An 18,654-nucleotide genomic window follows, 5' to 3' on the forward strand; every position below is an offset into this window, starting at 1 on the left:
TCAGGGTTCCTACGCTAAAATGGGGTCAGGTTTTGAGGATAGAAAAATTTACCCCGTTTAAAAGCGTTATAGGCATTCATTGTAAATATTGGCCCGTTTCTGAGGACTCAAAAATTTTACCTGTTTCACTACGTTACCGGTGCGCAAAGGATATAAAAAATTTCAAAAATATTTTAAAACATAGGACAGTTTTAGCAAATTTTATATAACAAATACCTACATTAAACCTAGTTTGCTATTATTTTGCTTGGTTGTGTGCTATGCAAAGGATCTTCTTTTAACAAAACTCTTTAAAAGCCGAGTCTTATAGTTTGCTCTAGCGACCTGGTGTGTTATTAAATTTATATCTTGGTCTTGGTTTTATCAAGTTTCATGTGCACAATACATGTCTTATAAATAAACGATGTGTACTCTTTGTAAAAACAATAATATAATTTCAGATGCCCAATTTGATTTTAGAAAAGGGAAATCTACTATTGATGCATTGTATATTTTGTCAGTATTGGTTTTAACTATGATTTGCACTTATGTTTCATGTCTGAACGTTAAAACCAGTTTGCCAAAGTAGTCCAATGCGATAAATTCATTACACCTTCTCCTTAATGTTTAACATCTTAACTTCACAAGGTTGATATCAGAAGAGAACTCATCTATTACATGCATTACATGCCTTATTTTTACGTCCTATAGGCGTATTGTTTCGTTAAGCTTTTAAGTATCCAAGTACTGGTAACTTACAATTATTTAAACCTACTGTGTTGTATGTACCCTGCTTAATTAAGACCACTTAAGCGAGTTAAAAAAATTCCAGAGATACGACCTAATACGCTTTCAAAGTTTTAGAGATACGAAATTTCTTTCGGTCTTTCCTTTAAAAGTGACAACGGCACGGAACGCTCGTGTATCTGGAATGGGAAGTAATGATGTATAATAGAGAAGCAGAGGTCTAGCCGACAAGCAAGAAATACGCGAGTGCTGTGTGATCATTCAGATAATATTGCACGTTCACTTTTCGAAATTATTACCACATAAACGATTGTTGCTGTTGTAAGCATGATAAAGAAAACCAGAAAGAAGATTGTGTCTATGGCTACGCTAACGTCTTTCCATGAGACGCCTCTGTCACTGCTTGAATTTCCATCCAATTTAGCCACTTCCTGTGTGTCAAACGTGTCCGAATGTCGCCTGATCTGTAGCGACCCGTGCACTTTCGGAAGCTCTAAAATTGATCCCGCTTTGTAGACATTTCCGCTAATGATAGGATAAATACTTCCACTGGAAACATATCTAATATGTTGTACCTGTTTAGATGTTGCTTCTTTTGCTTTTCCGATTCTTCTAAAACATTTGAAACCCGTAGAAATCTTAGCCCAACATCCAGTCACTGGATCTGACTCGTCACTATGGTAAATTCGTAGACTGAAAATTGTTGCCATGGCAATGCAAGTGCTAGTTACTAACAGCGCTAGTAGATAATAACTAAAGTAAGACATTGGAGTAGATATTTTAGGAAGGTTGTCTCCAACAAGTGTGAGGTACACTGCAATTGCCAGTAGCACAGTTATGCTGTAGGAAATTCTTTCACCACAATCTGCGGGAATAAGAAACACCACGTTGCTTAGAAACGCCATAAATATAATTGGCATAATTACATTAACAATAACGTATCTAGGTTTTCTTTCAAAGACTAATTCTATTGAAATATCCGTGTAGTAAGGGGAATAACTTGGTTGAATCCTCGAATCAACAAACGCCCATCCTCCATTTTCCAGATAATGCTTCGTTGAAACTTTGTTCCCATTGACTGTTAAATACACTTCATTCGGTGTATGCCCTTGAGGGAAAAATGTCAGAAGACATTTGTGTATATCCCAGGGGTAATAGGTAACATCAACATGACATGCGCTTGAAAATATTTCCCCTGGGTAATAATAGGCCGCTCCAGAAGAGAAGAAACGAATCGTCTGCCATTCAGCGCCTATACGTTTCCATTCCCCGATACTATTACCCAAAACAAGATTTGGTGTCCAGAAAGGACCACTTTCCGTAATAAGTGAAAACAGTCCACCATAATCCGCCGGATTCCACATCATGGACTCATCAGTCCAGTTTAAGCCTGGAAGCGCCATAATTGAGAGTTTCTGTTGAACTTCATCGAACTCTTGAATATAAACAATTTCAAAGCCAAAGGTCACGGCCGTTGGGGTCGACTGATTGTAAGTGGGTCTGGTGCCTTTATTATAATTAGTTAGTTTGTCTTTAAGCAGTCTGTTTGTGTCATTTATGGTGTGGCAATGGAATGAAGGGCCGTTGAACATTATTATACACGTCACTAATAACAGCATTTTATTTATTGCCATAGTTACATGAACGTGTACAACCTGCAGATATTTGAACTGTAACTTTGTCTGGACTTCAGGTTTGCACATTTCATAATGACTGAAAAAGTAGAAAAAATAAAGTTTAAAAATTGTATAAGTAATCATATTTTTCAGTGACTTCTTATTGTACAAAAGTAGATTAAGTCTGGTTAAACTATTTCCTCTTTTTTTTCAACATAAACGTGAGATTATTACTTGCATATTTTTATTGATTCTAAAAAGATCGACACCAACACGATATTAACAATACAGTATGTCTGTTTTATCGATGTTTTGGCGCTATGTCTTTCTCAAGGCTTACAAGTAAAACTAAAGTTACTCGACATTACGTTAAATGGTGGAATCATGCATGATATAAATACATAATATTGCATAGTCAACAAAATATCGAACTAAACGTAAACATAGCCGTTATATGGGATCTGAAATAAAAGTGTTTCTCATGTTTATACTTTTATTATTACCCCGAAAGGTAATAAACAGCATTCGTGATCAAACTATCGTTTACTCGTGCACTCACGAAAATGCTGCTTTTTATGTTACGTCGAATACAGATATTTACATAAACAAATTTCATTATTATTTAGGAGCAACGTGTTCAAAATTGCAATTTGTTCCGCCATCCGTAATTCTGACTCAATTAAGTAGTAAAACCATTACAGACTGTCTGTTTGGAACATGTTGCACGCGATACATTAAAATTTAATTTAAGTAAGTTTGTTTTTCTCCGATTTTCAACTCATTCTTTTGTTCTTATTTTCATAAAAAATCGACAGTATCGTCTGGCAATGCTATTTAAACTGAGGATATTACGCGAGCGTCCTTTCACATTGAATTTATTAAATGAGTTAAACACGGACCGAGTATTTCTGTGGCAATACAGAAGTCAAACTTTGTTAGTGTTCGTCCCTTGTGATTGCTGGCAACAGTTTGAACCTTGAGTAACTGCAGGATCTAGATTTGAGGACGGACAGGTGGACGGATGAAAAAAACAGATGGACGGACGGCATTCCTAAAGTCCCCTCCGATGTTCCATCGGTAGGGGACTTAAATGCTTCGAGGCATATAGGTGCTAAGAAACAAAATCTATTTTTACTTCAATTTCAATAGTGACCTTAACCTACAAGCATAGATTATGTACGCGACACATCGTCTCATTATTAGGAATATGTGTGTGTTGCTGTAGTACTAAGATCCATCGAGGCACGTAAAAGTTATGGCGCGGAAACAATTTTACTTGACCTTTCAATAGTGACTGACCTTTGATCATGAGTCATGTGAGCGAGACATAGTCATTTCAGTGTAATGATAAAACAAGACTTCCATGCAATTAAAAGCAAATTTTTACATCACCTTAACAGTGGCCTTTACCTTAAACCGATTAGCATAGATCATGTGTTGACACATTGTCTCATCATGGCGAATGTTTGTGTGTAGCACTAAGATAATCCATCAATACATTTAAAAGTTATAGAGCAGAAACAGTTTTTACCTGACCTTCAATAGCAACCATGACCTATGACATACAAATAAATAGTGTATTTGCATAATCTACATATTGCCTTCTATTCACATGCCAACTTGAATACTTTTTGAGTAATTGCAGGAGCCACATTAATTTTGTGGATATACGGAAGGACAGACAGACGGACGAACAGACATGTGGTTGCATTTCAGACTTGGCTTAGCATGTAATGGATACAAGGGTACAGTCAAAGGCATCCGATTATCAGTAGAGCAACGCCATCTTAGACTCATGCACATTCTTTGCGAATAGTCTCTGCACCAATGTGTGTTCTTGCATCTTTAAGTTAGTCTATTGTGTTATGCAAGTTATCAATAACAGACTGACAAGGAACGATAATTCTTCTAGAGTATTTACTCGCACGTGCATTGACGTTTGTTAATATAGAATAGAGATTCTTACAATACATATGCAGGACTTAAAATAGATCAGGTTTGCAAATGCTTATTTTCATCCATTTTTTACATATGCGATAGAAGTAATCTTTTGCTAAGCTAAATCTTGTACTAACAATCAAAAGTGGCAAAGAAAACAAGCTGGATCGCTCACCTGAGTAATATGAGCTACATGTTTCAAATGTCAAACAGATGCGCAAATATTAAGAAAGTAGATCAGTAGGTCACATCCATGGTCACTGAAAATCAGTATAAAGATCGTTGTGCACAACTGTATATGTCATTCAAATTTTAAGGCTGTATCTAAAAAAACAAGAAAGTAGGTCAGTAGGTCAAGATCACAGTCAAGTGAACCCTGATTACTTGGGGTCATCGGGTAACTATAATTAAACATTCTAAGAAATATGATCAGATATTTTTTGAAGTATTTTTTATATGACTCATATAAAAACTAAGTGACCCTCGGAACGGGGCCTCTTTTCACCCCATGGGTATAATTTGAACAATCTTGTTAGAGAGCCACTAGGCAATGTTACATATCAAATATCAAAAGCTTAGGCGTTGAACTTTCAGTCAAGAAGATTTTTAAAAGTTTTTTTCCTATATAAGTTTATGTAAAACTTGGGACCCCTAGGGCAGGGCCTCTTTTTACCCTACAAGCATAATTTGAACAATTTTGGTAAAGGACCACTAGGCAATGCAACACATACCAATATAAAAAGCCTAGCCTTGCAGTTTCAGACAAGAAGATTTTTAAAGTTTTTTCAAACACGGGACCCCCGGGACGGGGCCTCTTTCCATCCTTGGGTAATAATTTGAATAATCCTGGTAGAAGACTACAAGACAATGCTACATACCAAATATCAAAGGCATAGGTCTTGTGGTTTCAGGCAAGAAGATTTTTTCCCCATATAAGTCTATGTAAAACTTTGGATCCCCTGGGCTGGCCTCTTTTCACCCCAGGGGTATATTTGAACAATTTTGGTAGATGACTACAAGGCAATGCTACAAACCAAATATCAAAGGCCTAGGTCTTGAGGTTTCAGACAAGAAGAGTTTTTCCTATATAAGTCTTTGTAAAAATTTGGATCCCCGGGGCGGGGCCTCTTTTCACCTCAGGGGCAAAACTTTTACAGTCTTTATAAAGGACTATTAGATAATGTCACATGCCAAATATCGAGGCTCTACGCTTTGTGGTTTTTAAAAGAAGATTTTCAAAGCTTTCCCTATATAAACTCTATGTAAACCATGTGACCCCCGGGCCGGGGCCATAATTGACCATAGGGGGATAATTTGAATAATCTTGATAGAGGACCACTAGATGATGCTACCTACCAAATATAAAATCCCTATGACCTGTGGTTTTGGACAAGAAGATTTTTAAAGTTTTAGGTGAGCTAAAAACACCAGTAAAACACGATATTTCTCTTTTTTCTCCCCGCACACATTTCCTGTGACGTCATTATGCATTTATTTTTTCTAAACTTATATACAATAGAATTTGCATTAAGAGACCACCTTAGGTGAAGAGTATAATGTTATCTCGCAATACTAATAATTGTCTCTAATTACATCTTAATTTGATCTTTAACATTACAAAAAGGAACTGACTATGTGGTCTCTCAATAGATGTGGACTCAGTTGCATGTTTAACTGTATTGTCAGTTAAGGATGTACGAACGCTTTTTTTTCAGGATATCCGCCATTTTGAAAAATGTTTCTTCGAATATTGCTTTCTAACAAAAGTTTTGTCAAAAATTAATGTTAAATAATTAAAATATGGCTAATAATGTACCATTTAACCAAATAGATTCTACTTTTTGCGAAAAATAATTTTTCACCCTTATTTTTGGCTGGCATTTGCCTGAAATTGACGCAAGATTTACAATGGGGTAGTGGTAGGTGATTTCAAATATCTATTAAAGTAGATCAGGTTTGGTTTTGATATTTTCCTGACTGATACATGTAATGATAAGCTATAACTGAAATAAAAGTTTTCAAGATACATAGCACTTTATATTATCTAGAAAATATAAATTAAAACAAAAAGAGCAAAAAAATATCAAAATTCACCAGTTTTTAACAGTTTTTTTTTTTAATAAATCTCTAAGATGCAGGGTGACCCCAAGTTTTTTTTCTTTATTTTGAAGCATTTTTGTGTGTCATTAAAGCTGCAAAATATTTTGAAAATCTCAACGTCACAATTTTTGTATAGATCTAAATACGATTTTTACATTGAAAATAAAGTGGGTGGGGTAATTATATCAACATGTAAAAATGAAAGAGGTCTGTTAGTGACATTTATGCTTATATGATACTGACACCACCTTGTATTCATATTAACTTGTAAAACCTGCAATCCCTATAACATTAAGTGGGATATCATATGTTTTATAAAGTACCATCTTTTTTTCAATTTTACAAAATTTCAGAAATGCTTATACAGTTCTAATTAACACGTTTCTGTAAAATTTTAAAAATTTGAAGATTCTTACCGAAGTCTTTTAGTATTGCACTAAATCCAACAGACCAAACTTTGTCAGCTAGTAAATTCACACAAACTTTATAAAGGTTTCAGATTTTTATTCATGTGTTTCATTAGGAAAAACTGTGACAGTTAAATCTATAGATCTTACTTGTTCCATTGATGTATGAATGTATTGGCGCCCTGTGTATATTTTAACATAGCTCACCAATACAACGATATTGATGATTATAGAATAGTCCACGTGCTAATGTAGTCTTTTACAATAGTTTCTCTCACAGCCTTAAAGCGTCATCATTTTGAAAACAAAAGGCTCTTCTAATTGGATGTTTAAAGCTAATGTGCCTAGTTGACTACATCGTCGCTTTACAAAACAAGAAAGTCATGATGGCCCTAAGTCGCTTACTTGAAATTGTATATATGTATCACACACTAAATGGTAACAACTGTTTTCATAAAAGGGTCGTTTAACCTTTAGCCTGGCGGCCCCAAGTCATTTTACCTTTGCAACCAGTGCAAACCAAGATCAGCCTGAAACATCTGTGCACAGATGTGCAGGCTGATCATGGTCTGCACTGTTTGCTATTCAGTCAGTAAATTTTCAGTGAACACCCCTTTGAATCACAAGTGGTACTGCCTAAATGAAAGACTGACCAGTCCATTTTAGAAATTTAGCAGGGTAAAGGTTAAAGACATTTCTATTTTTAACTGAAGTTTTCTCTTAAAAGGTCACAGTGCCCTCTTTGGAGATATTTAGCAAAAGACTTTATAAGAAAACTACAGACCAAGTTTTATGAAGATCAATCATACGATTCTTGAGAAGTTGTTTAGATATACGTCTAATTTAAGCTCGTGTCTTGGGCCAAAAATATAACCAAGAGCCGCCATGTGCACAAAATGAAGAGAGGATCTAACAATGATTCTACAGACCAAGTTTGATGAAGATCCGTCAAGCGGTTTTGTAGCTCCAGCGGTACTAAAGGGGTCTGTGTACCAAATGAATAAATTTGGAGAACCTTATAATGATCCTACTGACCAAGTTTGATGAAGATCCATTAAATGGTTCAATGTTTGACACTAACGGCCCTTATAACGTGACAAGTGCCACCTTTAAAATGAATTTAATAAAGGATCTTACAATTATTCTACGGACAAAGTTTGATAAGAGATCCATCAATCTGTTCATAAGATGAAGTCGTTGAAAGGTGTTTCTTTTGTTTTAGCTCTAGCGGTCCCTTAAAGTTGAGAGACTACCTTAGAATGACGCTACAGACCAAGTGTCACAAATTGACATACGGCCTTATTGTATCTGCAGTGTAAATGCAGGTATTGCATCATATTTTTGTAAATTTTTGAGTTATTGAGGTAAATGTCAGATTTCACGCATAAAATACCTCTCATGTTTTTCTGTATTTCATAACATAAATTTCCATGTAAATTTCATTAAATTCTGTTCAGTAATAAGAAAGTTGATATTTTATAAACTTCAGTAATTCGTGTTTTTATCCCCAAAACTATTATAATGGGCCTCAAATTGTCAATTTAAATTCGCGCCAAAGTAGTTAGATTCCCCGGCTATATCGTGAATCCCGTGAAAATAGAAATAGTAAGAGTTCACGCATAGGCCGTGAATCCCATGAAATTTAGTATTTGGCGGGACATTACCCTTTAAATAGACTGGACTAGATATGCCTTGCGCACACCACCTTCCGACATTATAGACGAATCTATGTCTGAATTATTTTCTTGTTAGAACTTTATGCTCGATCGAGGTAAAAAATTTATTTGTTAGATTTTTGTATGATTTTTGCATTACGATTTTTATTTGGTAAATTTTTGTTCATTCTACAAAATTCTGTAACATTTACTTTTCGGCACATGATTTTGGCTAGTTTCGGTATGTCAGGATAATTTATTAAATTTTTCAGACTTTTGTAAATTATTTAGAAAGAGGAGTCTAAACGTTTCGTTTATATAAGATGTTAGATTTATACTGAAATTTGTATCGTGATAATTGTAAAGCACTGTTTCAAAAACTTATGTCAAACATTTTGTTAATTATGGAACGCCATTACTGCATTGTATTGTTATGTATAAATCTATATGGCAAGTCTAGTGCCATGTATGTAATATATTATTGTAATATGAAATTGTGTGCAAGTCTATTGCATATACATACAATGTCCGTTTTGTTGTATGACATTAGACATTATATTGATACCAACTATGATATAACGTTTGATTTATATTGAATTTTGTTATTTTGTAGTTGTAAATAATAGCTGCAGTTTATCATGTCCGTATCTATAATGTTTCATCATATACTTTTCATATCTTTTTCATACTTTAGTCTTTTAAGTAAGTAATCTTTGTAATAATGGAAGTAATAAGTGACGTATTTTAATCATGTGACGTTTGAACTTAGTAGCACATATGTTTTGTATAAGTAGCACGTATTATTTATGGGAGCCAACGGAGGTATGGTGTACCCAAAGGAGCAGTTATATGACCTGACTTATTTGTTTTGCTATGGTGCTTACCATATGTTATATATTTTAGCTTCTTCCGCCAGACGATTTTCCTGATGATGTCATAACCCGGAAGAACAATGCCCGAGGTTCACTTGTCTTCACTCGCCTGGATGTGATATTCCCAGCGCAGAGCTTACGTCCCATGGTTGTGCCGTAAACCGCAAAGACGCTGATTTTTGTTATCCTCTGAAGTCAGCTCAGGGATGCAATCACCTACCACCATAGGGAGCCAATACGGAATCAACGTATTCACGGTTAAAAGGGACTCTATTTCAAGATACGTTTTGATATTGTTTGTGCTACTTAAAGTTCGCAATTAAATTAAAGAACTGTACCACGTCACATTAGAATGGAACTATACGAACTTTGTATCTGGTGATACTGAACTTTTATTTTTTTTTTTAATCAGTTTTTTTTCTTCATATCATCTATTCATTGTAAATAATAATCTTATGTAAATAAATTTGTAAATATTGTAAAGGGTGTTGATTTGTTCTGATGGTTACTGTCGCTGGTACGGCCTTTCCTGTCACACCAAGTCTGGTGAATATCCATCAAGTGGCTCGTGAGAAAAGTCGTTTAAAGATTTTTCCTATCTTTTTGTGTTAGCGGGCCCTGAAAGGATCAAACTCCCCTATTTGAAAAGAAATAGGAGATAGCTTTATAATGGTTCTGCGGACAAAGTTTGATGAAGGTCCATCAGGCGGTTCATGAGAAGATGTCGTTTAAAGGTGTTTTTTTTCTTTTATCATCTCTAGCGGCTCCGACAGGGCAAAACGTTAGAATAATGCTACAGACCAAGAATGATGAATATCCATCAAGCATCTCATGAAGAGTAATACATGTAGTTTAAAGTGGTTTTTTTTCTATTTTTAGCATCCGTCTACTTGGAGACATGCTAATTTTGCAGAGGGGATGTTTAATTAATGTGAAACAGACAACACCACAGAATATTTGCATCAACCATGATTGAATGTAATTGTTTCAATAAAAGTATTTTTATCAGTACCACGGCTACGGGAGAAAATAATTCTACATATATATAGATGTAACTACGGTGTTCCGTTTGGACAATCTTGACCTTTTATTTTATACTAAACCGCGATGCACGATGGTACGATGACGAAAACGCGATGGCGCGATGGCACGACGATGAAACAACGATGGTATGATGGTGCAAAGAAGTATAAACTACACAGAATGGCAACTGGCTGTAACCTCGCGTGATCTCGTGTCAGAGCGTGCATCGGCATTATCTTAGTAAAAACAAACATCGGCGAGCATGGAGTTACAATTTGTACCTTTAAACCTACATTTAAAATACATGTTAGCTTCTAAAACAACATTAGTTTAATGTGAAATAGTCTTAAGACACAAAGTACACGTTTCTTGCCATCAAAAGAAGCGTGGTCATACGGTGATAATTAATTTACCGATGAATAATGGCTTTCGCATGCAAAATGGCGCGCGGAGAACGCGTCACTTCCAGTAAACGAGATCTCATTCAGTTGTCACGAGATGTTGGCGAGACTTGCTCTATATGTCTTTTAAGTTACCGATCTATTTATTTTTATAGCTCTTTGGATGGTGAAAACGCGATGGCACGATGATGAAATCGCGATGGTGCGATGGTGAGATGGTACGATGGTGAAATGTCGATGTATTATCGCGTTTTCATAATCGTACCATCGCGTTTTCACCATCGCACCATCGTGCCATCGCGTTTTCATCATCGTACCATCGCGTTTTCACCATCGTGCCATTGTGTTATCATCATCGTACCATCGCATTTTTACCATGGTACCATCTCGTTTTCACCATCGTACCATCGCGTTTTCACCATCATGCCATCGCGTTATCATCATCAACGCGATGGCACGATGGTGAAAACGCGATGGTACGATGATGAAAACGCGATAGTACAATGATACGATGGTGAAAACGCGATGGTACGATGATTAAAACGCGATATTACATCGACATTTCACCATCGTCCCATCGCACCTTCGCGATTTCATCATCGTGCCATCGCATTTTCACCATCGTACCATCGTTGTTTCAACATCGTGCCACCGCACCATCGCGTTTTCGTCATCGTACCATAGTGCATCGCGGTTTAGTATTAAATAAAATGTCACGATTGTCCAAAGGGAACATCGTATGTAACAATCCAAATAACTCCAGATTAATCACCTTTATAGTAAGATCAGTAGGGAGACCAGAGCTACTTACAACCGAACATGACTATATGCAGAGTTGTGCGCCTTGGTCAAAAACTCTATTTCCCGAAAATACTGGTTTATGGCCGTCGCCGTTTGTTTGAAAAACGGACATGCGTACTGTATAAGTCCGAAACGAGCTCAGAAACGGACATGCAAAAGTACTATGTACGTCGATCAAAACTGAGGGGTTTTCTCAAAACATATTTACTAAGACGAATTTTTGCTTTCAAGGCCAAAAGTCCAAAACAATTTTAGTATTGCAGGCAGTGGCCACAGAAATAAAAAGTATATTGTTGCCTTATTTGAGTCACAGTTTCTATTAATATAGTACCCCGGTTAAATCTGGGGAAATTGTGCAGCCCTAGGGATTTCAGCTGATTATTATGGATTTGATATAATTAGCGCAGTTACAAATTCGCAACGTCATTAAAGTTCTAATTTCACTAGGTGACAGTGAGACGACGTCATTATAATCCGCAAAAAAAACGCGTGGGCGGAGAATACGTTTTTATAATAGATATTTTTGTTTGTTTTGGTTTTTGTTTTGTAATCTTCATACGCCCGCTTAAAAAATGGAACGTACATGAAATGGCATTTTCCGTACGTGAACATTTTCCGTTTCCGGACTCTAAGTCAGTACAGAAAGTATATTGTTACGGTCGCTTACGCATAGCTTGTAAGTTTAAAAGCAATCTCTGGCAATTGCGTCAGAGAGTCGACGTTAGAGAACTGGACTTCAACCCGTGAACCCGGGTTCGAATCCCGCCCCAGGCACATGGAATTTTTCATCATAAAATTCTATCTCGTAACTCGTCTGGGATACGGACTTTACCTTGTGCCGAAAATGGCACTTTCTATGCCGAAATTGCTTACACGTCATAATAAATGATGTCTTCTTTGGAGAGAGGAAGTGTTACGGTCGCATACGCATAGCTTGTAAGATTAAAACCAATCTCTGACGACTGCGTCAGGGAGTCGACGCTTTGACTCAGTGGTAAGAGCATAGGACTCCTACTCATGTACCAGGGTTTTAATCCCGCCACAGGCATATGGGATTTTTCCTCATAAAGTTCTATCCTCTTAAAGTTCTGTCACGCTCAAAAATCCTAAGCTGGGGGCACGTGCCGAAAATGGCACTTTCTTTGCCGAAATGGCTTACACGTAATCATAAATGATTATTCCTTCGAAACGGGGGATGTTTTTCAGAACAGATTATTTTTCTTATATGTAATGTAACATGTCAATATTTTTCTATTTTTGTCTTCAAAGAAGATGACCCTATATGGTTTTCATATCATTGAAATGCTCTAAAGTACTGAAAATGAGGTCTCAAGATTTTATTTTTTATATGAAATAAAGAAGGAACTGAAATGGTACAGTGTAACCTAACTGATGACTCCTTTGAAGAGGGGAAGTGTTACGGCTTGTAAGCTTAAAACCAATCTCTGACAACTGCGTCAGGGAGTCGACTCTTTGGCTCAGTTGTTAGAGCATTGGACTTCCACTCATGCGACCCGGGTTTGAATCCTGCGAATAGCACTTGGAGTTTTTCGTCATAAAATTATATCCTCTTCAATTTCTGCCAAGCCAAAAAGTCGTAAGAATGTCTTTCAAATTTTACATAGTGCCTAAGCTCCATTTGTTTTTGAGTCCATCGGTCAAAGGTTAAGGTCACAGTTACCTGGAAGCTAAAAATGGTTTCGGTATCATAATCGTAAAGAAGTATAACAACTACGACTTTCAAACTGAATACTGTGACTAAGTACTATTAGAGAAAGATCTTTATTGATTTTAGGGTCAGTGGTTCTAAAGTCAAGGTTACAAGTATCCGACTCAATTACTGGCATTTTGCTTTCGTTTCAGGGCTCTAAGTCACAAAGTATATTACCTACACCTGTCAAACATGAAATAGCGACTTAGGACCGCTTGAGGAGGATCTATATTGTTTGGTGTTAATAGGTCTTAGGTTTAGGTCACAGTACAATTAGAATATTGTAACACCATATGGCATCCATGGCAGAAAAACTTAACATATGAGATAGAAAAGGTACAAAGAGCTGCAGCCAGATATGTAATGAATGACTACTCATACCAAAGCAGCGTACCATCAATGCTTGAAACTCTTAAATGGCAGACATTAGAACAAAGAAGAATACATGCATCTTTAATTATGTTGTATAAAATATCACACAACCTCGTCTCTGTAGATCATAACCACCTGACAACCTCTAGAAATTTAAACTTTATCATTCCATCTTCAAGAACACAATATCATATGAACTCCTTCTTTCCCCGCACAATCAGATACTGGAACGCCTTACCTTATAACATTAAGGACAGTGTGAACCTTCAGTGCTTCACATCTGACCTAGATTCGTATATGTACTAATGTCATCATCCTGTTTTTATTTTTAACAAGCTGTATATATTACTGCTCTTACTCTTTTAACAACATGAATATCATGTATCATGTTACATAGCAACATGCTTTTAACAACTGCCCCGACCTCCCAGTTATGATCAGAAATTGATTGTTGGGAGTATCTCCGTAGATGTAGATGTACTTAAAGGTCCATTACTAAGGGAAAGTGAGTTGGCAATTTTTTTCATAGCCAGTGCATAGACTTCTGCAAGACACTAAATAATGAAGATTGGCAGGTCAAAATTTACAGAAGGTCTTTGGAACTCAAAGAAATGTATGTGTATTATGTTGAAATTTCAATGAATCGACAGAATGACCCCCCAGGTCTTTTTAACTTTCTTCATACTTCATAGAAAAATAATTGTACATATACTGCGATTTATTTCGAATTTCTACATACCAACTTTCATTTTCCAATAAAATGAAATAGTTTCTGTGCTTTTTAAAAGAAATTAAAATGTTCACTTTCCTTAGTATTGGACCTTTAACGGGAAGACTGAAAATGGTTTCTAGACCGTGATAAAATATAATAGCTCCGGCTTTCAAATTAGAGGAAAGCCCTACCGATTTTGGAGTATAACTCTAAGGTCAAAGTCAGAGGGACCTGACTTAATTCCTTTATTAAGCCCTAAGTCAAAAAGTATAATAGATACGGATTTTAACCGCTACACTTTGACTAAGTACCACTTGAGGAAGACTCCCACCCTCCACCCCCACCCCCAATTTCTTTTCTTTTTTACTTCAGTTTCGTTGGGCCCGCCCGCTTAGCTCAGTAGGTAAGAGCGTTGGTCTACGGATCGCGGGGTCGCGAGTTCGATCCTCGGGCGGGGCGTATGTTCTCCGTGACTATTTGATAAACGACATTGTGTCTGAAATCATTAGTCTTCCACCTCTGATTCATGTGGGGAAGTTGGCAGTTACTTGCGGAGAACAGGTTTGTACTGGTACAGAATCCAGGAACACTGGTTAGGTTAACTGCCCGCCGTTACATGACCCAAAACAAACAAACAAAAAATCAGTTTCGTTGGGGTTATTTATTGATATTCTACGTTAGTATCTCTCATCCACACCATGCACACACACCCTCTCCACCACAAATATACCAATTTCTATATTCTTTTAACTTCATGTTAGCTCTCTTGATATTGTATACTAGTATCCCTCATTCACAGTGCAATTCCTTTCCAATTTCATCTCACACCCACCTTCAAAGTCTGCCTTTCCATAATGCCTGGTCTTATTCTGTTGCGGACGGGCGTATCATGCACCATTAGTTGGATCTTTTGTTTAATTTCACGTAAGTATTGAAGTGCCGATGATAATATTTCTATCAATTTTGAAAGAATTATTAGCAATACCTAATATCATGTCTGTGTTATCATCGATAACCGAGTAAGTTTCCATCCATCTTTCGTCTACTGATAATTGTCAAATATAGCTGAATATAGCTTATATTGTCATCTTTGAAAGTATATAAGCCGAAAAATTTTGATATTATCAAAGAAATGAATGTTTGCATGTGGCTTTTAAATAAGTAGATATGATATTTTATGTACCGTTTTAAGGTCAAATTCTATTTGATAAAATATTTGGTGGCCCTCAACACAATTTGTGCATTTTAGTATGGCATATTGTATACATAATCATTAGCATACTTTAGGCAATCAGAGATATAACCATCATCATTATTATGTGAAGAATTCGTTGAGCATCTGGCCTCGGATTTTCAGTAGCTGGACCTGCCTAGCACAATGCATTCTGTTTGCATTATCTGGTGCATGACAGCTTCAGCATCATAGCGTTGTCTATTTTGTTTCTATGCATTTTAGCTAGAAATCTATTATTTCATGCTTCATTTCATGACACTTATATCTCGTACAATATGCCATGATATTTTATTATTTTTCTTTATTAAAAACTTTTAATTATTAGCCCTTAAACACATCATTTGCCTCGTCCAATAACACATAGGCCTCCTCCATAACAGTGCCAATATCTATATCAGTCAGCGGCCCCGGGCCGAAAAGTAATACAGATAAAAAGCCCGCATTTTAAGGAATTTGATTGGCTTATTAGACAGGGCAAAAAATGATATAGATTCGCAGGTGGAAGTTCGGAAACGACAGCCATTTTGTTTTTAGTCAGTAAACTGTTTGATCAAGGAACTTATTCATAGTTTTAGCGTACAAAACAAAACAACACGATTTAGTGGTATGTAACTGCTGCGTGCTAAAATTTTCACCAAATCACATACAAGCGTTTATTCGCGTGGATCAATGCGTAAGTTTTGAAAATGTCGTCTTTACTTAACATTTCCTTAAAAATGGTTGAACTATGTTGTGTATTTTTAGAGTTGTTCTTTGTTACAATTAATAAATTGAGTGTTTAAATTTTGAATCCTTTAAGTACATGTAGTTATTTAATAAACTTGTCAATAAATAAGTGATTTGATAGCGGCCCTGTTATTTGTCATCGGGACAGTCGTATTGGCCCGAGGCCGAAAACGAATGCCTCAGACAAATAAAAGAGCCACTATCAAATCACTTATTTATTAACATATAGTAATGATATTATAATAATATAGTCACGGCCTTATCCCATTCAATCAGCATCAATAGGCAGAAGCGACAGGCCACTCTTACTGATATATGGTTTAAATCTAGGTCACTTCTCATCTTGGTTAAAACAACATTCCTTTCAGAGTACGGGTGAGTATGTTGCTTCTTATATTCATCTCCTACTGATAAAATAAAATATTTTATCTGTAGATATTTACTTCGAATATATAAAATCCTCATTCAATGCATTTAGCTTTACTAGATATATACTGAGCAAAACTTCCAACTAGACACTTGAAGAATAGATATCTTTTTTATTTTAAAAGGTAAGCTAATGAATTTTAAACATCGTTTTATTGACCTGAATGTCTACACAAATATCGATAAAATAATTTTTACTTTTGCGAAAATTCCGTGCTTGGCTGTGCACGTACAAATCGTGATTTTGTAATTTGTATTCTTAAAATTTGGTTGATTTTAATTTTTGGTTGATGGAAGCAGGAATGTCACGATGTCAGGTAAGCATCGGGATCCATGTTACAATTGTGAATATTCTTTGAAAGAAAGTTCTCTAATATCATTACACAAGAATACAATTATTCAGAAGTGACATTCAGTACGTTTTCTGCTTTATTCCAGGTGGCCAGGATCTTGGACAGGCATGTGTCCCCCCCCCCCCCCCCCCACCCACCACCACTGGTACATTTGTCACAATTAAAGAATTCATTATTCTAGGTCATGTATTTTTGAGATATGAGCATCACAAACAAAAAATCCACTATTTTGACTATTTCAAGAGCCGTAACTCTGTAATTAGCGCTAAAATCTCAAGAAGAATGCCAAGTGTGCAAGCTCACATCGGAAAATCGGTTATACGTCGCAAGAGTAATTTACTCGAGCTACGCCCTCGTGAAATTATTCTGCGGACGTATAACCTCTTTCCGTGTATTAATAACGTTAAAACACGCTTACGATAAAATGACGTCGCATTAACGTGCGACGACGTCAACATTTTTGTTGCGACCAAGAAAGAGAGCTACTATATTTTATCTACTGTTTTAGATTAAGGGCATATTGGAATCGAAATAATATATAGCAAAATCGTGTTTTACCTAAATTAATACACTCAAAATCGGTTATACATCGCCAGAATAATTAATAATAATTTATTCCGCGGCCATATAACCTTTTTTCGTGTATTAATAACGTTAAAACACGGCTTTTCTATACATTATTTCTTATGTAATTTTAGGAGTTTTTGTTTAAACTCCAGATGTAAATGTTACGATACGTTCACAAGAAATGTACACAGTCAGTTTTTAATCACTTTTGATATTTACAATATATATTGTAACAACAGTTAACAAAAAGATTTTGCATGGTAAATGTTACAGAGTAGAAAGTTTACACAAAGTTGTAGAAATAAAATTTGTTTTGTATCCTTTTTTTTAAAGGGATCTTTATATATTACATTTTAGAAACACCCCAGAGGGTGTTTGTCTCAAACTATTATAAAGAGGTGTTTGACATTAACAGAAAATGGAATTTAACTAGAAATTAATTCATTTTATGTTTGGTGATTCTAGCTTTAATACTTTTTTCCAAGTTTTATTTTAATTTCGGACGGAAAGACTAACAGCCGGACGGATAACGCCAAAACAATACCCCTCGACCTTTGACGGGGGATAATAAAAGTGCGACCTGCCAAGTTGTTAATATTTACTCATGATAAATATTTAATGCCGATTAAAAAAAAATTATGACAAAGAAACTGCAAAAAATGCGCATGATGACAAAAGCATTAGAAATAGTACATGAAAATAATATCAATCAAAGGTGTAATAATTTTAACTTGACATTTGATCGAGGCGAGATGTGCTAAATATGAACGATTGATTTAATAACATAAACAATGGTCACAAAGAAATATGATAGAAAACTTTATAATGTTTTCAAGTAGAAAGCAAAATTGTTTTAAAAAGCAGAAATAGGTAGGCAAAGATAGGAAACATGCTGCTATAAATATTATCTCCATCCGTTTGTCTTAATTAGCTTTATGCCAGTATCTTTATGTTCATATTAAGGTGGTTTATAACACTTGACAAGAAGTTGATGATTTGATAATTGATAAGATA

The 18,654-nt window shown here is 35.8% G+C and overlaps 1 protein-coding gene across 1 annotated transcript; it reads right to left on the reverse strand.

The window, feature by feature from the left end:
• Positions 1-983: 983 nt before the first annotated feature.
• Positions 984-2,129, reverse strand: LOC123537098 (neuronal acetylcholine receptor subunit alpha-3-like). The gene has a single exon (XM_045320660.2). It carries the CDS (start codon positions 2,127-2,129, stop codon positions 984-986), a length of 1,146 nt encoding a protein of 381 aa, XP_045176595.2.
• Between the last annotated feature and the right edge of the window lie 16,525 nt (positions 2,130-18,654).

Source organism: Mercenaria mercenaria, chromosome 17, assembly GCF_021730395.1.
Source record: "Mercenaria mercenaria strain notata chromosome 17, MADL_Memer_1, whole genome shotgun sequence".
NCBI lineage: Eukaryota > Metazoa > Mollusca > Bivalvia > Venerida > Veneridae > Mercenaria > Mercenaria mercenaria.